This window comes from Manduca sexta, chromosome 6 (assembly GCF_014839805.1).
Source record: "Manduca sexta isolate Smith_Timp_Sample1 chromosome 6, JHU_Msex_v1.0, whole genome shotgun sequence".
In the NCBI taxonomy this organism is placed as follows: domain Eukaryota; kingdom Metazoa; phylum Arthropoda; class Insecta; order Lepidoptera; family Sphingidae; genus Manduca; species Manduca sexta.
Window position 1 is genome coordinate 2,809,793 of NC_051120.1, and position 22,417 is coordinate 2,832,209.

The 22,417-nt window shown below is 36.7% G+C and overlaps 1 protein-coding gene across 1 annotated transcript in view; it reads right to left on the reverse strand.

Annotated features, from left to right (window-relative positions):
- Positions 1-21,971, reverse strand: part of LOC119193789 (tRNA (adenine(58)-N(1))-methyltransferase catalytic subunit TRMT61A-like) — a 38,280-nt gene extending 16,309 nt beyond the window's left edge. The window contains exons 1-2 of the mRNA XM_037447511.1: positions 21,935-21,971; positions 20,268-20,437 (exon numbers count right to left, since the gene is read on the reverse strand). Coding sequence (XP_037303408.1) covers positions 20,268-20,437; positions 21,935-21,971 — 207 coding nt within the window. The remainder of the gene's footprint in view (positions 1-20,267; positions 20,438-21,934) is intronic.
- Between the last annotated feature and the right edge of the window lie 446 nt (positions 21,972-22,417).

Sequence of the window (22,417 nt, forward strand, 5' to 3'; positions counted from 1 at the left end):
TAGTGTTTTCTCTTGGACGCTTGAACTTTGCGAGATTAATGTCTCTTACTAGTAATTATAGGGGTAAAATTTGAGACATTCTTTGACTCATATATTAGGTCGAGTTATTAAATTAGGATGCTTCGAGGTTTACATGAGCCAATACGAAATTATTTAAGTACGTCCGTAACTGTAATTTAATATTACGGAGAGTTTGAATAGACAAGGTAGAACGGTATTATTATAAGTATGAAAACACGAAACAATTATAATACTAGGGAAGCAACGGCCCAAAACTAAAACGGAAGACAGTTGCGTAAAAACTTATATAAAACTGATGTAATGGAGACAGGGCAGGTCATCGGGCATCACATCGTGACCTGATACCGAGCGTCGGTCACGCAGCCTCCGCTACCAGCTCCTGAATGAAACAGTTACCACAAAAAACTAATACAAAAACATTTGATCCTTACAAAAATCGCCGTGGAAACTGTTCAGTTTAGTTAAGCGTGCAATCACGATACTCGTACTGTAATTCTAGACACCGAACAAATCTATTGTTTGTATTGTTTTTTGGAAAACGTCGGTTTTGTTGTTTAGTTTGGAAAGTTTATAAATATCACGAAATTTGATTGTTTAGGGTTGTATAAACGGGATTGTGCGCAGATGAATTGATCAGTAAAACCGGACCGGACTCATATTTAATTGTTATTTATTTAATGTAATTTTAATCGATTTTTAATATTCTATAGAGTCTAGACCAACTCTTAAATGCAGTTATTATAAACAAGATTTCCGCAATATTTAATGCCACACAAAATACGTTTAATTCTTTATCTTAAAGCCAACGATTATAATTTATAACCGGCCAGTAGTTAAAAACTTTTGTTTATCGATTATCGATTCTCCAAAATCGGTCAGCGTAAATCAATTTAATACTGGCCGATAGAAACAAAAGTTCATTTACTATGACAATGGTAATCGTCGTTAGATAAGCCGCAGATGATAATCTTGGTGGTTGAGCGCAATCGGTGTCCCAACGGACGGTAATATCATTAATTTGTGAGCTCGGGGCACCGGCAGAGACAATGGCTAGCAAATGAACCAATTTTATTGATTAGGCAATCGATTTTTGCGGAACTTCTTTGTTCTGAATTGTTTGCAGTTTGCGTGGAATTGATTTTGGAGGTTTCAGTAATTGGTATTGAATTATCTTTTTGTAAGATTTTCATTACTCATAATGAAATTTTGAGGGCGGTCGGAAGATTGAAAACACTAAAGTACCAAGATCTTTAATAGTTTCGATTATATGTATCAAAATATATAGCCTCAACGCCACCCAGTATCCAAACATACCTACAGTAATACAACGGAAACACACGTACAACATTAAATATATTTCTTCTACTAAAATATTGGAGTATCATGATCTGAGGGATACTAAAAATCTCGAACAAAAATACTAATTTAAAAATGAAACCACAGCTGTCACATGGCCTGACTTTTGAACAATACCACGTCAAACACGAAAGCTTATGACAGCTGGCATATCTAGCCAGCATGGTTGTTCCGCATTGTCACTCCTTTGTCAAAATTTGGTGCATTAATTTCGCATGTAACTATTTAGATTAGATCGCGGCGGCGCTGTGCCGGCTATCCTTATGCAACTGCGCACACGCATGACTTGACTGTCACAGCAACACATTTCAATTACAGATACGAGCTTTATCCGACCGATAGCGCTATCATTTGGGGCGTAATGTGTGAGCTTTAGCGGTGGGAAAGGATGTAGATGACTAATTACAGCCTTGTTGCCCTACAGTCCCTATTTTTATGGGTCAATCATGAAGTATAAAACATCCATCACTGTGTTTAGATTTTTTATATTGTAATGTATTTAGTTTCGGTTTCAGAGTTTTTGGCGAAGTCCGTCCCATAAAGCTGCAATGTCGACGAAACGTCAGGAGAACTTTCAAATACAAAAACTGCGATAAAATCACTCGTTTTATCATAATGTTTAACATTCCCGTAAACGTTAGCAATCATTATAGACTTTTTAATTAATTGAGACAACAGCTCGTATGAAGTTCTTGTTATTTCATCGATTTTTATGTCCAATGCAGTATGCAAACAACAATTGACAGCAGTTTTCCAATGGGTGTTTAAAATATTTTGATTTTTGTAATTATTAATTCTGATCAAGCTAATACTAATCCTTTTACTTGTTTCGTTATTGAGATTCTCTTTTGGAACCGGATATACACAAGCTGATCCCGGAACGAGACACACATGTTTACGCTGGTCGCTACCCGTGCGAATATAAAATATATCCTACCACCAGCAATTACTTGCCATTAAACATATTTCTATATCAAACACCAAAGCTCAATAGGACATACGTAAGTAAGTTACGCCATCTGTCAAAGCCCAAGTGTTTCTTACAAATTGTGGCACACACAGAATATAAGAGACAATGGGTACCGGGCGGTTAGTAGATCGGGGTCAGGGCGGGTCACGAACTGACGAACCAGTTTTGGGGTCACAAGCTACCTATGAGCTTCGGGCTCCACTAACTAGGGTTACTTATTCACATTCTTGGACCGTGTTTAACAGCTATTATGCGCCATACCAGTTTTCAAGTAAACAGCAACGTATTTTATGATATTAAAGTTAATAATATTCTTTCAACCGTAGGCCGCAGTATAATGGTTATAAAATATATTCTTATACAGGGTAATTTTGACATTGCGTTAATAAAACGTCCTGTCTTCACCTCTGCGAACATTGTGCCAAAAATATTTCATGTATAATGAATATTTTTACCAAAAACCTCTGTTTACTTTTTTGATAGTTTTGTAGTTTAGTGCGAATGTGGCGTGGGCGTGGGTGTATTTCCAATTGAGAGTATGAAATTGCAGCTGCGACGAATTATTTTAGAATATAAGTCAGGCATTAGGCGGGTGATATAAAACTTTTTATTTTACATTTAAGATTCGAGTAACTTATTGTAGTATTATCTTCAAGAAGATAAGTATATCTTCAAGAAGATTATAGTAACATCATGTCTTAATGACCCAGTATAAATAAAAAACGATTTGTTGCTGATTGGATAAGTGTTGGGTACTATAGTTTAGATATACTGAGATCATGGAGTACCTATTTTTTTAAGTAGGGCCACCTTGCCATAGTTAGCAGTTGTAATTTGTAAGTCCAAAACAGAAACATTTGGTGCCTTGAATTTTCTGATACTAGACTGCACCGAGACCTTAGTACAAATACTTCCAACTGATTTCAAACTTTAATGATTGCTAATAAAATTGATCTTTTGTTCTTCTTAAAAATGTGTTTAATTCAACTGTAACCAACAAAACGTTCATAGAATATAAACCATTCCATTAAAGGCATTATGTACAACAGTTTCGTCACCGTATCGGGCATTAGTTGAGTTGTCACCAATCCGACGGCAGTGGGTGTCGGTGAAACAAGGGGTGTTGTCATGTCATCAAATCACCAGCCGCTTTCATATCGTGATCCAAGGATATTAATAGCCATGTAATCTCTATCCGGCCGGCACTCGGCCTACGTCGAATACCATTGTCTTGGTGACTGTACAATCAATCACAATTACGGATGTGGTGCTTAATCATATTTATTCAATTAATTAATTTCAATAAGCCCAAGGTGAATAGTATTGTTTTCTGCAAGATTGTTAGCGTCCACTAATGTTTTATCTATTTCGAACTAGACCTTGGTTTCGATTTTACATTGATTGATGCTGGTCTGCGGTGTGATGGTTGGAGATAATGTACTGTTCGGAATATTGTGACGAAAATTATCTTGTACCGCTACTTATTGTTTGTGTTGAAAATGTACAGTAATTAGTTTGGTGTTTGAAAAAAAAGACCAAACTAATAATAGAAATTTTTGATTTCAAATCTTTTGCAAAAGCTTTAATGTGCTTTAAGGGTAAACTGAACATGCTGGTGTTAAGAACTATGCTGTAAACGCCGAGTGAACTTATAATCTTCAACGCCTCAATACTCACAATGAAATTCCTCTAAAAAATATTCAACTGTCAACAACATAAATCCACGTGCAAAACAACGTTTGTGCGAACGAGTGACATCTAACAAAACGTAACAAAATGTCACCAGAGTGGAAATAAATCGAGCGGGGAAAATAAAGCATTCGCGCCCCGTGTCCCCGTTCTAGAGCGTCTGACTGTGCACCGGCGGTGTTCGGCGCACCATCTTGATACGGTTCCGCTTCGTGGGAACACTTCTCTTGCGGCGTCTAATTTATTGCCTAGTGTTGCACTACATGCGAATGACGACTCCATCCCGCCTCGGCGGCATCGCGTCGTAAATCCACATCGCAAATGAGAAGTGCACCGAAATCCGCGAGTGCGACAGCACGGCCCGTCGACTTGACTTATGCAGACGTTTGATTGCGCAACAAATGCACAGTTTGCGCTTGAATTTGTTTCGTTGATTTGTTGTTCAAGGATGTTCGCGGGTTGTCGTGTTGCATGAACGAATAGATGTTATAAATGTACGAAGGAGGAACGCGAATATTATGAACAATGGTTGCACAATAGGCCAACGTCAATGATATAGTTCGAAAGGGTACGAAAGGATTCCAATATCGATATAAATGCTTGGCTTGAATTGATAACTACATGTTTTAGGTTTACGTTTGCATTAACAGCCGTTATTGGAAATTAATTTAATTTAATTACCAATACATTTAGGATTTAAACTAAACTAACTACGGAGAAGTATCTGAGTTTGAAGTTTTATAGTGGTTTACGTATCAATATTCCTGTAATTTACGGAAATTGTGCAGTCTTTGCTTTGCAGCCTGGTCAAGCTACATGTATAAATATATAGAAATTGTAACAGGTCGACATCTGTACTTAATAGATATTGAAGAAAAACTAATATGGGGGACTTCATTAGAACAACAGAAGCCTAAATAGTTTTTAGTATATTTATCCCTGCATGTTTGTACACGCATCACGCGCAAACTACACATGGAATTGAATGTAGTTTTCACCGATGTATTGCTAAAGGTATCATTTAAAATATAGCTTCTGTTTTATTCCGGGAAAATATAAAATGGAACTTTTATCCCGGAAAAACTATTTTACGCCGGCAGAGAAATATTTATGTTTCATCTTCCTAAGTTTGAATTAAATAAATTAATTAATAATCTAATTTAGAACTCATTCATTTAAAAATAATAACATAGGCATTCATATACAAAACTTGAATGCATAAGACGGCTGAACCACAATATTTATTACAATGCACACTGAAATACATATTATTAATTAAACAAAACACAAAGCATTTTAAAGTCTCGAGTTGCACAGGTATTGCCAAACTGAAGAAGCAATGCATCATGTTACTCACTCTTACGATGCGCGCCGTAAATCAGATTATGCATTAAATTGAGTCTAACCGCTCACTAACCGGCGGCATAAATAAATACGAGCGTGCCAAATGATGCACGAACTCTACTCAGCGTTTATCATTTACACAATACTAAACACGGTGGTATAACTTTCAAAACTGTTATGTTAAAAATGTCGGCCGTGGGAAAAATATCTTGCATTAACGACGATTTGCCGTCATTTATCCGGCTTGAAGGACCAAAGGGAGGTGAGTTTTTTTGCCAATTTCAATGTTTTTTTATATTTAAAGAAAAGACGAGTGGATTGATTACTTCATGATTTGCAACTGTTTGGAAACAGTAACAATCGCATCCAGAACTTAGAATTACATTATACTTCATTTCATATATTACATTTTTCAATACCCTATCAATAAACCTACCCGAAATAGCATTGTTATTAATAGCGATTACCGTACATATACTAAAAACCTGTCATAGTACCTCGTACGGATAAGTCGCAGGGGTCAGCCTGTGTACATCCAGTAAAGCGGGCTCCATACGCATACATCGAGGCACATGTCTTTCTTTGGTCAACATATTGCGACGGTACTGAACGTATATTGTCTCCTTGGTCTTGAGGTAGGCTACAGACTAGAAGCTTTTAGGTTTATATTCCAGATCAGGAGTGGCTTCGTGATGGATTTCGATGAAATACTAGGCCAAATCTTAAACTGAACAATTATGGGATAAGTGAAAGTGGAAGAACTTGCAGTCTTCCCATCTTGACATTATTCCACTTGATATTACTACTAGTGTAAAAGCGTTAACTGGTGAAGTAAGCAACAAGATGTAAGCATAAATCAGTAATGAATATAACTCAAAAATGAATTTTAGCGAGTGTAGGCAGGCCCATATCAAATCAGTTACACGTGGTACCAGTGGGTCGTTGCGTGTGCGCAGTAAATAGCCATTCAGCCGCACCGGTTACTTGTACACGCTTATTCACGCTTTGGCTGCACTTCGCACATTAACGTTACACCATAAAATAAAATTCGGGCCAGTTCATGGTCATAAATGAAGATGTATTGATATGAGCGTTTACAAAATGTAAAGCTTAATTAAAAGCATTGATGTAGTATCTCATATATGAAATTGTGTGCTACATGTATACTCGCGCCTTTGGCCTTAAAATGGATAAGCCGAGACGGGACTGGGGCACCTAAACTGGGATGATAATACTATATCCGTCCTATTACGTGATACGGAGCGAGATCAATGAGGCCTTATTTGAATTCTGGGCAATTTATTTATTTTGGATTTAAAACCTTAAACTCAAACGAAATGAGTCAAATTCAAATGGATTCATAATCCAAAGGCGACTCCAAAGTCGCTAATGAGGAGCTTGCTTAAAGTCTAAACACAATACACATCATACAAACGAAATGTACCCCCATCCATTATCATTTAAAGCGGAGTTCATTTGTATGCGATGCCGAGGCTGGTATAGCAAAAGATCAGTTCCCATCGGGTTGCGAAGGTCAGATAGCAGCCGCTTAGCGTTATGCGGGGAAAGGTTATACAAAATATGATCATATCCGACCCTGACATAAGAAAACTAGATCTTATAGTCGTAACAATAGAGGAAGTGTTGAAAACTGCGCAGAGTTCAGCTTCTGTAATAATATTTCAAACAATTTGATTTTTTCAACTTTTATGCTACATATAAGCCAATGATTTTATACCAGTCATCTATGCATAATTTGTGTACGCTGCATCGCATTCTCTCGTACCCAAATATCTTTAGAGTTAAACCCTGAACCTCACAATTTATAGCTCAAATTTGCTGGAACTAGACTTCATAACATATTAAAGCAAATAAATGCAATCAACAGTTATAAAAATAGCGCTGAATATTGAGATATTGTTCTATTTTCGGTATTAGCGACTAAAAACAACTTTTGGTGCTAAAAACTTAGATGCGAACCACTTTTTCAGATGGCAAGACACATTGCGGGTACCAAATCCGTAAACAGACGAATTGTTATTAGAACGACAAGGTTATAATCGAGTAGACAAATTTAATGAAGGTGTTTTTTTAATTTTTGTTGCTTTAAGACGAGCTTGCCGTTCGCCTGATTGTAAGCGATACGACAGCCCATAAACAACAGAAAAACCAATCACCTTGAATTACAAAGTATTATTTGGTATTCCACTGCGCCCGCCTTCCTGAAACATCAGATGTTAAGTCTTATTATGCCCAGTAGTTACACTGGCTACAATATCCTTCAAACCGGAACACAAAAATGACTACACACTGCTGCTAGGCGGCAGAAATAGACATTGCGATGGTACCTACCCAGGCGGACTCTCACATATGAGAGACATACCACCAGTAGACATAAAACTAAAAGACCAGACTAACAACTATTCCCACGCAAGGAATAAAAACAAGTAGACGATGAAGCAATATCTAACCTAAAAACAGTAAATCATATCACCATAAAACGACAAACACCGGCTCACGGTTACAGATAACGTTTATACCAAACATAACGATCATGGTATAAATTTTATACCAATAAATATGCCAACTGTAAATGTCCACGTTGTAATTGTCCCCTATAATAATATAGCGTGTGTTTTCAATCGTATGCCATTATTGAAAACGTATATCACAAATTATATAGGTACAAATTGACACATAAAATAACAGCTTTGGATATTATGACGGGTGATTATTGTCGAAATTTAAAAGTGTTAAAGTATTTTAAGCGCTGTCAAAATGCCTTGTATTTTATAAATTGGTGTATAATTAAGGTATGAATATGCAAATGTGCAGGAATTTTAATATTTTTCTTGGCATAAGAATATTCAACATTACGTTGATACTTCTAAGGTTTAATAAACGACGAACCGATGTTCTGACTAATCATAACATGCTCACATTGGTAAGTTCTAGTAAACCATCTAGTGGTCCATTAGATATATCCTATACAGTTATATTTGGAAACTATTTAAATTAATAATAACATTCAGAATTGACCCAGACAACAATGCATCAACCACGACGAAAATACTAAAAACGTTGCAACATTAAAAACACGACAAGATATATTGCTGCATGAATCATTTAAACAAACAAAAAAATATCGAATTATAATAAATTTATTTCTGAATTCGATTCTTATAACACAGTTATAACTAATAGTATTTATAACTGTGTTCATAGCAAACGTATTAAATAGTTATATGTTTGCTATAATCAACGTCTCGCGGAAATGTTAACGTTGAGACGATAACGTCTTTACCGTCGAGGATATTTACAGATCATTACGTATCTGAAACGTTTAAAGTTTAAATTAATACGTACTGTTACACTATTAAGGTATCTGATTGAGACGAGCCGATTCAATATATCTCTTCGGGCGTTAATAGCTTGGAACTATCGGCTTCCCTATTATTTTGTCAAGTCGATTTATAGATCGCACTGTGTAACGGCACTGTGTTGGTATCTATTCGGTTCTGGGTGTGCTGTTGTCAACATTTTGTATCGAGTAACGTTTTTTATATTCATTACTTGTGTCATAAATTTACGTAGGTTAAATTACCTACATTACCGACAAAAAAGTCGAAAAATATCATTATCGGTTTATTTATTTATATCAGTTCAAAGCAATTCCAGCAGAAATTGATGCCCATATCGGATCATTCAAGTTCAAAATGTTGGATGCCGTTCAACTACTAAAAATATACATACAGCACACATTGCTGTTGTGCCGCTAGCATATATTCAGGCCGATTGTCATGCCCTATAGAATCAGAAACCCTGAAATTTCGTCCAAAAACTCTCGCTTCTTTTTAGAAACATTAAATAATACAATAACTTGAACATAATCCAAAACCGACCAACTGTTTAACAAACAACGGTACAAACCAACAAAATACAGATTCACAAAGCGACATTCATGTAACACCATTGAATGGGGCGTCAAAGTCCATACAGATAACATCGGATTAGAAATAGGCTACGGCTGACTCGCGTTGACTAAAACAAAAGGTTATCCGTGTAACGAGATGAAACAATTTGAAGGGATAATGTACTCTCCTGTCGTTGTATTGTGACTCATAACTGGAACGCTATTGATAATGTCAAACGTAAAGGGTTAGGACTATTTGAATTGTTCTGTGAACAGTTATGTTCGGATGTTTCTCGTCGATTCAATTTTCTCGCTAGTTGGGTTCGATGAGTTAGATTCTCAAAACCAATGGGATGGGTTTGAGTATTCAATATGTCTTCAGGAAGTGGTCCTTTATAAGCGTATTGCAATTCTTGTACCTGTAATATGAAGTTGCTATCCTTAATTTGGAAAATCACACATAAATTTTCAAGTTTAGGGTTAAAACAACAGCGAACCGCCACAGCGCTAGTTGTTAGGATCTACCCCTGCAGACGTGCTGTAGTGATTAGACCTACATTTCATATGTGTAGCCAAACATTTTAAATCTTTGCATCTAATATTTAAGGGTCACATTAGCGTATTTAAGAAAAAATATAACAATTATATTCAGGTTTTATGAGGGCTGACGGACTGACTCCACTTCAACCGCGTTGATCACAAAGTGATTATTAACTAGATGTTGAAACAAGTCAAGCGATATTTTTGGGGCTCATGCGTTCACTCTGCCGGAGATGTACGGATTACAAATAAGATTTACGTGTGAGACATATACATTCGCTGCGACATTATGATCTTTGCGACGTATTCGCTTGTTCCATAGACTAGGCATAGGCTCTGCTATATTGAAAGTACACCGTAAAGCAAACAACACACATATTTAAAGACACGCTTGAATGGCTCATGCTGACGAGCCGCGGTCGCGATCAGTTGGTGCCACTCCATTAGATAGGCCAGCATAATTTTGGGGACTGTCGAGACTCGAGAGACGTAAAGTTTCCTATTGCTCGGCATTGCATTTGTTAACTGTGGTCAAAATAATTTTAGAGCCGTAGAGTTGTTAGGAAAAAATGTGTTTTAACTTAACGAGTCCGCATTCCACAGAACAACAAACTTTCCCCAATTTTCCATATCGACCTAATTCCTAACTAATCAAACAGCGAAATTGCAGCCACACAGACCGCAAACTATAAGTTACTAGTGTCGGCGTAACGAGTGATTTCACGGCGCGCGCGCATCCTTTCGCTACGGCTCTCGATCACGGCCGCCATCTTGGCTGTATGCGACAGATTTGTTGCGTCACAAGCGCAACAATATACAGGGATCGTGTTACACTGCCCTAAATCTCTTTGTTCTTTGATTTGCGTGTTCTGCTCGCGATTTGAATAGAGTTTTGCGTTATTGTTCTGCGCATGTGTGTTATGTGTCAAGTATAGGTGATAGGTTGGGATTTGATACTTGAATACTGGATACGTAATACGCTTTATGTCAGCTCTACCCTCCTAACTTTTTTTTACGGGACGCAGAGTCCTCAGTTATTGTGCTTTGGGCTATAAAATAGATTAGAGTTTTGTAGGGTTAGCATATAGTAAAAGTGATCTTGGTAACAGTTTCTTCAGATTTTGTGGAATTTTAAAGTCTGGTCGTACATTTAAACTCATAGTGGCCCGTATTCCTGTAGTTGAAGGGGGCGCATACGGCTCGCAGGCCACAGGTTGAGTATAAGTAGCAGCTCTATGTGATAATGATATTTTCTAGCTATGCTGTTTAGTAAAATTGTAGGCTGCAAATAGAAACCTATAAAATTTTCTCCTTGTTACGAAATTAAAATAACTAATGAAATTGTGCCTTAAAGAACTATATTTTGCAAGTAAAATATAACCAAACTAAAACTAACGGATTTGATTAAACTTATCGACGTCCCAAAAAGCGACATTTCCGAAATTCCAATCCCCGTCAAACAAAATTTCACAAACAAAATAATTAATGTGCATAATCCATTTAGAACAACGATAAATCGTTTTAATTTCACGGTCCGATATAATCCGGGGCCGGCGCGTGCGCACCACTAGATAACATCTAATCGATCGATCGCGACGCGACCGACTCATTGTCGCCGTCGCGCGCCGCGGGCCCCATGTCCAAACACTGTCCGAGCGTGTACTAAAACTGGACCTTAATCAAGTGGACTGTGGACCGTTTCGTACGCGCTTCTAACGAGTTAATTGTGTCATAATTGGAGTATGTTTGGCTAATCGATTCGTATTAGCGTTGGTTGTTTGAAAGGTAACGTGGATGGTATATGAAGTGGAGTGTATAATTATGGGCTACTATCGTTTTGGTTGTATAATATAGTTGAAATTATATTATGTGCTTACGATTTGTTGTATAGTTGTTCCAAGTTTTTTTTTCCGCGGAATAAAAACTCGTCATAGCTACCACCATACGGAGGGTGAGTGCAACGGATATGTTGGTTTCATCGGTCTTACGGCCCAATGTCGACATTTGGGAGTATAGCATCGTTCGAGCCGGCATTGGACCGAGTCCCTACCCCATATATGCCCTACACCAGCATACCAATCAAAACCCGCGGTGGCCTTCATCGACGCATACGGGACGGCCCCGGGGTATCTTGTTGCACTGAAATAACTGTGCGGAACCGTCCCTGCGCTATACCGCATTGCGGCACCTCTGTAATTGTGGGGGCTAAGATGCCCCCGGACGCTCAAGGACGCTTTTGGCGTCTGCAACATCGGAGGACCGACGTTGTCGTCCACCTTGGAGTCGCTGTATTGTTGCAAAGAGCCCCCCATTTCTCGCTCCGCGGCTCTCAGTATACTCCAATTAGTCGCATCTTACGACAGGTAGGGGATGCCGTGGCGGAATTCGTTAGATGCCCCCGAACCACAGGGGACATAGCTGTTCTAAGTTTGAATAATGGTTTTACTTTTTCGTCACTATCAAACTGTACGAAACACTGATCGTAGTTGAAGCTTTCTCAAACAAATTAACTCTTGAGGCCGTACTTTGTGCTGCCATGGCTTAAGTTAGTCACAAAAGCTTATGGCTGAATTCCTGACTGGGTATGTATATTTGATGAGCTCAATTCATGACCAAAATTAGAGAGCTTATAAATACAGCGCATAAACTTTAACCCTGGACAACTCATTTGTTTTTCGAGTCGTAAACTCAAAAAAATGTTGATTTCGATCTGAAGAATCAAATCTAGAATTAGACGTAGCTGTCATTATACCAATGTAGAATCTTAACTGTAAATTCATCAACATACAAAAGCAACAAAATCACTCCAACCAAATAGTCGATTCCAACTCTCATTACTCTTTTATTATAACAATAACATACATTTTTTTTTGATTGAACGAATGACATGATGTTGGCCGATTGTGCGGTACCGAATGGAATTGACAGTTGTTACGATAGAGTCAGTCGATCGTTTATCGAATGACGAATCTCGCTATTGATTGTATGAAGCGCATTTTGAAGGGCGCTACGGAGATAATGAGCTATGGATGAAATATCGTACGGTACACATCGGATTCAAATTTCGAAGCATATGGTTTAACAATAGGTTACCCGGCTCATTTTTATTCTTTACTGTTATCAAATATTTATGCTGTATAAATTATAACACTAAAGGAATTATCAAAATCCAGTAAAAAATCAACAAGTTATAAGTCTTTGAATGTCAGTGGAAGAGGTAATTAACAAGAAACAGAAAAGAGACAAAATACCCACATGTGACGTCATCGGGAATTACGACGCGTGCAAAAGAAAGAGATGAAGCGATATCCCCACAACGCGCCCACTTCTGCACGTTACAATATTTGAAATATGAATTACTAGCCCATTTTTTAACCAATTTTTATGCAGTTTTCGCAGGAGTGCTTTTTTTTCGTATTATTAACCATTACATATAGAATAATGAACAAAATTAAACATAGGCCGGTTCCCTATTGTGGCAGTATATAAAAATTTAAGTTTGTCGAATTATTCTTTCATTATGAGATAAATAAAACACAACGTAGCGACGAAGTAATGTACTTCACTCTAACTAAAAATGAAATTCTCTATGATTTGGAATGCTGAGCGTAACTTACAAACAATATATAATGCAGTTTACGTCTGAATGTAGAAGGTATTTTTATTATTTACGCAATTCTGTTCCTTTTAATAGCGAGAATGAAGATTTGGCACATTAATAATGATATTACATTAAATCGTTACAACATTACCCAAAAGACAAGACAACAACAATCCAAAACGATAAACAACATTCTCATTAACTGAACAAACAAAGGCCAACCAATACATTTTCACCTTAATTAGATTAATTTAATTAACAAAACGGTGATAATGCATTGAATGCAATGAAAAAACGATGTCCATCGATCAACCGGCGCAAGAGTTCCGGCGCATTGTTCAGACACAGCTGCGCACGCGCACTTATAAATCATACTCATAATTAATGTTATATGCCTTATCTAAATTAGGATAGACTCTCGGTTAACTTGTAATTAAGGTATTAGAGTTGGTTGGTGTGATTGGAATCTTATTAAAAAGTATTTTTCTTATTTAGTTTTTTATGTTTTCGAACAAATAAAATTTACATGACAAGGAAATGGAAGGTTTTAAACAATCATTTTATTGTTTTCTCGAGGGATTTCACCTACATTTATATTATATTTTTAAACAATTTTCTTATTATATTATTTTTTTTATGCTGCAAACAGTTAAGAATAAATCGGTACAAATATCCACATTTTATTTCCAAATGGCTGAATGTATAATTAACAAATATTACATCCACGGTAAGCTTCTGCCTAGTTGGGATCGACGCTACCACTATTAGGGACATAATCCCATTCCAGACAACCGAAAAAAATATTAGTTTAATTTTATTCCTAACTTAAATCATAGTAGCCTAGACATATATCAGCTTTCCAAGAACCGACTTTTAGGACGTGAGAGCAAATTACGCGAGCTCGTGGTACAGACAATGTATCGGTGGCATGCGTTTACAATAAATTTATGAATACTAAATACTAGTAACTGAATCTAGCGGCAATTTATATACGTCTTTGAAGTTGTTTGAGTTCATTAAACATTGTTATATAGTTAAGTTTCGGTTTATGTAATGGAAATTTAATAAATGTTTCAGCAAGAGAAATTAGTAAACTTTATAGTATTAACGAAATCGCCGATGCGTCGCTGTCATGAGGTAAGAAAGATAAATTAAGGCAAGAGGATGAATGGTGATCTTTTAAGGATTGATTGATTAAATTTTTATTGACTATAAGAAACGCAATAGGACTGTTACTTTCTATCGGTTATGTGAGAAAGAGTTGCCAATATCATTATTTACTAATTATGCTGTTGACGAAACTAATATAATATTTTTAATAACAAAAACTAAAAAATACACCCATCACCCCTATATGCAAGGTGCCCCTATATGATAGGCAGACAAGAACCAGGGCACACAATTTTACCCTATATTTTCCGTCCCATTGATGTTATAAGGACGTGTCAATAGCCAACGCAAATAAACAAAAACAAATGACGATCATGAAAAACGAACCTGGCTTAAGGCATCGCTTAATCCTCTCATTTACCACCACATTAACCTTCCACTACACGAAATATCTAAGCCCAAATATGCGAAACATCATAAAAATATCCCGGCCGTACACGTAATCTAGTAATGCAGTCTTAATATATGAGTATGGTCATGCCCGGCCCGGCTTTAAGCTAGGTTTTAAAAAGCCCTACTGATTTTCCCACGGATGCTGTGAACCTTTGTGGTTAGGCATGCGCCGTTCGATGGTGTTATCGATACTTGTTTCTATTCGAATTATTCTTTGAGTATAATTTTTTAAAAATGTATTTGAGATATTTGATTTAAATAAGTCATAGCATAAAATTGATTGCATAATACAACCTTTACAAATATAATAGGTTAACGATATATGTTAACCAGTCTGGTATTTGGCTAATTAACATTTTCGTGACATTTTTTATTTTATGATCGATAGGTAATTATTTATACTGTAACATATCGATTGCATATTTCCTTACATCGACATCACTCGGCTACCGTTCGCGAAACGTGACCGCCCGCGACAAACGGCGCGCGTGACGTATCCGAACGCAACCCGATATGTCGCCGATAAGCTCGCATTTTTCATCTCACACAAATATGCACTTTATTATTCAATACACAAAGGTCGATATACACTATCGATACTCGCACAGACGTGGAACGACAACACTATTATTTACCGTTAACACAACCTTTATGATAAGGGCTTTAAAGGAGTAATTTTATGTTAAACGACTACAAATACGTTATTGGTTAGATTCAGAACCGAATTTCATATATTTCGAAAAGTGATAGAGTAAATTTTGCTTGGTCGGAATTTGTCAACATATTGTACACGAATTTTGTAATGCAAGCAATACATTGTCCAAATAAACATAAATAATTCGTCTTTTCAATAACATTGGTTCTAATATATTTATATGCGATTATAAAAATAATTATTTAGAAACTATTTGTATGTTAACTAAAGTTTTAAGTCGAACGCAAATATAAATATCAAAATAACAAACAAATTTAAGATGATTTAAAATATGTGATGGAACTAAAATATTAAGATTCTTTTTTAAAGTTTTCAGGTATTATTAAAACCCTTCTTGTTACCTTCGATTAGGTATATTTTCGAATCGCTCCAATAGCTGCCGGTACACAAGACTATTTATACTAAAAGCGATATATACAATTTTCAGGATCCGACATGTAAGTTCCTACGCACACGGGGCTACTTTAAAGCGACTTGATGTTTTATACGCGTACCCTGCCAGTCGCTCGTAAGTAGCCGCTATAAGTACAATTTAGCTATGTTCAGATATATGTTCAGGGCCCTTATTCTGTATGATAGTGTAAACGCGTAACGCGGCCGTGTCATGTTATCTTCGAGAAATGTGCGTGAAATGGTATTCTGTAAGCCAAATTTCCATAGTCCTAAAAGTGATGCGTTGTGTTACGTGCTTGTTACGCACTGTTAAAATAACGTGCGGGATAGAGAATAAGGCCCCAGATGTCAAACGTGTTGTTGGCGCATCGCGTCGTATGCCAAACATAGCGAAAGTGTGTGGCGGCAAAGAATTCTATTATATAGAGTGAACATTGGGGAAAGAAATACAAACATTTTGCGCTCATGTGATGGTTACTTAATCTACCGTGAAATAGCAAAACACCAGTGTATCTTTATATTTTTTGTCCGTATTGCACGGTTTTAATGCGCATATAAGCATATTTTCCGTAAATATGTTATTTTTGTATTAATATCTAAGGACGCTGTAATATGTCACACGGACCTTTCAAATAAGACAACTTATTATTTTATTTATTTATTAACACTTTGTACACATGGTATACAGGCGGACTTAATGTCATGGGCATTCTCTCCCAGTCAACCTTGGGGTGGTGTAGAGGACGGAGGCAGGTGTATAATAAAATTACCAATTGGTAATAACTTTTGGAACACAAATTTGGTGATGTTCGGTCTTTAACTAACTATACTGTTTAACGTCTTATGTCGGCTTAATTCGAGCGAATTGTAGGATACGTGTTTAAATCTTGAAGTCGCCTGTCAGTAGCTCCGTGGGCGAATGGCCTAATGATAAATTAACCAGTAAATTTTCCACCATTGCAATATAATGAGCGTATGGTTGAAACGCGCAATATCTGGGCCGTTCTAAATCGTATGTGAGTCCCACATTAATCTGTATCAATCCGTTCGCCCATCAGCATATATCAATCTGCCAATAAATCTGTGTTTGGAGCCGTTTTCAATACCTCATTCGTATTCACATTTAATTTGAAATGTGATCGTGTGAGCTGGTGGCTATAATTGAAGGAGAAATTTTATGTGATTCAGTTTGGTTATGTTGGTGATGAGACGATCGTCTGGTAGAAATGGCAATCTTAAGGCTGTACACAACAATAGCAGAACATAGGTACAACAAAATTTATAAAAAAAGTGTGTGAAAGAATATATGGAAAAAAATATATTACGAACGACAAGCTGGTCGCTGCCATATACAGTTGGGACAAAAAAAGGTCCAAATTTTGATTTTAGATATCATTTGAGATAATGTTAATATATTCCACTTCAGAGCGATACTGAGTTATATCTATTAATGCGGTACTAACACCGTTTAATAATTCCGTAGCGTCTAACTCGTTTCTTTATGCAGAAATCCTTTCTATTACCTATCTTCATGACTATATATGCTGGAAAACAATAGTTCGCTCACTACAAATCGATCTGGAGGTCATTAAAATCAAAGTAATGAAAGAGTGTTTCGAGATTTAACATTTGATATAACTGAAAATTATTACACTGAAAAGTATTTAGTGGGTGTAGATCAGGATTCCGGCTGCCGTTGCTGTTTATGATTATGTGTTGAGCTTACCATCAATACACCAACCAATACGTCTCGTCTTTAAATCTGCTTCTTACTAATATAATATATACTGGAATTTGTAAAGATGCTAGGAGTTTTAGATGCTTGTTAGAAGTGCACGGATTTGGATCGATGAGCAAGACCATGTTCTGGATTAACTTATATGAAATAAGGATTGAATTCCAGAATAAAACTTTCACACAGAGCCGGAAGCAACACCTAGTTTCAAATAAAAAACACTGCCCTCGTAAATGAGCTCTAAACGCGAACGAAATCACATAATCCGAAGTAAATATCGCTTACCCACGCTCGCATTTCACGGGACCTTTGACCGTTCATAAACGGTGAGAAACTCTGGCTGATTAATGGTATAAGGATTAACTATAATTGTTACGCGGTCGCATTAACTGCCCGCGTCGGTCCGCTCGAGTGATTCTGTCAATTATCGTCTCGTTAGCGACTGATCGATATGAGACGCGTGTCGTACGTTGCGTAGTGAATGTGTGAGGTCGCTGATGCTCTCAATGTGATTTTGATGATTACCCGCCATTTTTAGCAAAGGAATCCAATCGCTTTTTTCGATGTATCTAAAAATTGATCAACAGATTGTTTTTGATATGCTCACTAATGAGTTATTTTGATTGGTTTTCGGAATCGGATTGAAGATTGAGATTCGGAATGTTTATTGAAAACAACTGTTAATGAGGTTAAGGGATTAATAATTAGATTGAGGAATAATAGAGTAGCTTAACGTTTGAAACAGAATCAATGTATATACAGGGTAATTTAGATATTGCTTTACTAAATGCAGCCATACTTTTTATTCGTGAAAATAATACTTTATAATTAGTTCCTCGATTTGTAGATGGAAAATAAAAAAGTGTAAGTTTCGAATAAATTAATATTAATAAAAAGTAATTTTAATTCTACACGTCCTTATGCCACTACTACTGCTCTATTAGAATTCTTTACAACGATAACATCACACTTTCAGTCAAAAATACATTAGCACATAATATATTTGCACTAGATCAAAAACCACTTTTTTTCCTATGAAATGTATTGGTACAGCAAAATTTTTACTTAGATGTCATTATTCATTCCGGAACGAGAGTGTCAAGAGTGTCCAGACATCCAAACATATCTTAGATTAGTCCGTTTATATCAGATTCTAAATCGCGCTTTTGTGTTCTTTTAAACTGCTAGTCTTCTTTAATCACCCCCTTTCTCTTTTATTATTTTTCTTATAACGTACACACACCGGATTCTGCTGTTATACGATCATCTATACTATTATATAAAGCTGAAGAGTTTGTTTGTTTGTTTGTTTGTTTGTTTGTTTGTTTGTTTGTTTGTTTGAACGCGCTAATCTCAGGAACTACCGGTCCAAACTGAAAAATTCTTTTGCTTTGGATAGCCCTTTGTTCGTGGAGTGCTATAGGCTATATATCATCACGCTATACCCAATAGGAGCGGGGCAGTAATGGCTAATCTCAGGAACTACCGGTCCAAACTGAAACTTAGTTTGTGCGTTGGATAGCCCTTTATTCGTGGAGTGCTATTGGCTATATATCATCACGCTATACCCAATAGGAGCGGGGCAGTAATGGCTAATCTCAGGAACTACCGGTAAAAACTGAAAAAATCTTTTTGCGTTGGATAGCTCTTTGTTCGTGGAGAGCTATAGGCTATATATCATCACGCTATATTCAATAGGAGCGGAGCAGTAATGGCTAATCTCAGGAACTGCCGATTCGAACTGAAAAAATATTTTTGTGTTGAATAGTCCTTTGTGGAGTGCTCAAAGTTATATATCATCACGCTATGACCAATAGGAGCGGAGCAGTAATGGCTAATCTCAGGAACTACCGGTTTCAACTGAAAAATTCGTTTTGTGTTGGATAGCCCTTTATTTGTGGACCGCTATAAGCTATATATCATCACGCTATGACCAATAGGAGCGGAGCAGTAATGGCTAATCTCAGGAACTACCGGTTTGAACTGAAAAAATCTTTTTGTGTTGGATAGCCCTTTGTTCCTGGAGTGCTATAGGCTATATATCATCATGCTATAACCAATAGGAGCGGAGCAGTAATGAAACATGTTGCAAAAACGGGGAAAATTATGAGTTTTGAGAGCTTCCGTTGCCTGCGCTGCGTAAACGGTTAAAGTTATGCAACAATGATGTATGACGGGATTGTTTCACTTAAAAGTTCTAAATAATATAACAAAGTCCCCGCTGCATCTGTCTGCCTTAACGTGTTAAACTCAAAAACTACCTAACGTATTAAGATGAAATTTGGTATGGAGACAGTTTGAGACCCTGGGAAGAACATAGGCTCCCGGGAAACTACTATTTTTATTACGGAAGACTTTAGCCTGAAAAACTTTATAACGCGGGCGGAGCCGCGAGCAAAAGCTAGTATTATCTATAAATTAACATACCTTATGCTTTAAGAACGACAGATCCCTAACAGGAATGTTCCTCCTGGTGACCTTCAGCTCCGACTGGAGCACTTCCATGGTGGATATGTCCTGGAAGCCCTGCTCCTGCAGCGCCAGGCACGTGCGCTGGACTTGCTCGATGCACGGTGAGAAGGAGCAGAATCGGCCGCCTGGAAAGATTATTTGTGAATTAGACACGACGGAATCATTAATTAGACTTACATGCTATCTTATATAATTTTCCACTTCTTCTTTCCTACTATCAAAAATTGGGTTACAAATCAAATGGCGCTTAGACAAATGTCTTTATTATACTTATATACCTTTTGCTTCCACTAATTACATTCAAAAATCGTTCCTACTGCACACTGCTAATATCTTCAATAAGCTTCCACCAACCCTAAAAGTAGCTTTGTTCCGTACCAAACCAAAGGCGGTTAGACGTAAGCTCAGTGATCAATTCTTTTTAAATGACAGGGGTCAACGAACATTATCGTTGTAGACACAATGTAGCGTGTGGTGTCTCTTCTTTTCTTTTGCTTAATTATGTAAATTCTTAATTCTTTTCTATAAAAATTATGCTTCTGCCCATTATGTTGTAAGGTAAACTTAAATTAAATTAAATTGCAACATATATACGGAGACTATAAGCAATATGTGTATTTATGTAGTTATGTAATTTTTAAATCCATATTCAGTAATTTTTAAGTTTTCCTAAAAAAAAAATCTTAGTAATTTTCTTATAACATATGTATAAGTAAATGTAGAAAATTATAAAGATGTATATTTGTCTGATATAAACCCAGTAATTGCTAGTTTCATGGGACACCAGTGAGTCTTGACAACAAAACTAATCTTGGGAATAAAACCTTGTCTATCATAAAACGGAGTTCAATGCCATATTTGTATTATCATATATTCATACTTATACATATAGTTAATTCAAATTCCAAGTAACCAAGCGCTGTTATAGATACACTTGACCTTAGCCGAAGGTTCAAGGTTTCAATTTTATACGAGATTGAAGATAAAACATCCAAAACTAATCGTTTTTCTATTGCGCACCGACGGGCCTATTGTAAACGGCCATCACAATACAAAACGAATGTCCAAAGGGTTCGTAAGGGAGCGTCCAAGTACGTGAGTATGACATGACAAAGCTCATGCCAGGTGTTTAGTTAAAGCCGTAGGTATCAGTATCTATGTCGTTTCAACCATTTCAGAAAGATGTTTTAGTAAAAGTAATATTAATATTATTTTTATTATATTCTAAAATTCGTACGAATGTCTACTTCTGTAAGACACAAGTTTAAGTATTTAAATATCTACAATGCGATGTTTCAACATACGACAAACGATCGCACACTTAAAAGTTGTAAACACACGCCGTACAACAAGTACCGTTACGGAACTTTTTATAAACCGAAAACGCCTGGAAAACGACACATCGCCTTTTATGTGGGCCGCCCGCGCTTTATCTGTCAAATCTTATCGACCAATAAGGACGGCGGACGTCACTCACACTGCCAATCTGAGCGTGGCGGTTAGCTCGCCGCGGGGGGCAAATTTTAAATAATTTCAAAAATGGAACGGTAATTATTCCATTTTTAATTGTGTATCGCGTGCCAGGATCGCATAGCCGGCGTGCCGATTAACATAATGCATACCTCGTACGGAGTCGCATCGCGCGCGTAATGAAGCCATTACACAGAATAATATCAGAATATCACCACACTGTTTCATTATAATGTGTTAAATAAATATGCGCTTCGCTAGAGCGTAATGTAGGTGTTATAATCTTAGGATTTTCTTTAGACTTTGGTTCGTGAAGATGTATCAATGATTTTTGATGCCAAATAGTTAGGTATAAGGGCAATTCAAATCTTCAGTCTGAAAGAGTGTGTACCATTTATTATGCCCATGCTAGGAACATCACGCAAAAAATATTTTTTGCATTAAAAAGTACCTCATTATACTAGACGGTGACGGAACGATCTAGTGGGCAGACTGGTTAAATACCAAGAAAAACATATAACATACAATAATAACATACAAAAGAAAAAAATATCTTATTAATTTATCAAAGGGACCGGCCCTTTGATAAAACTAATAAGATATTTTTTTCAAATTTTACATTACATTAACCGTAA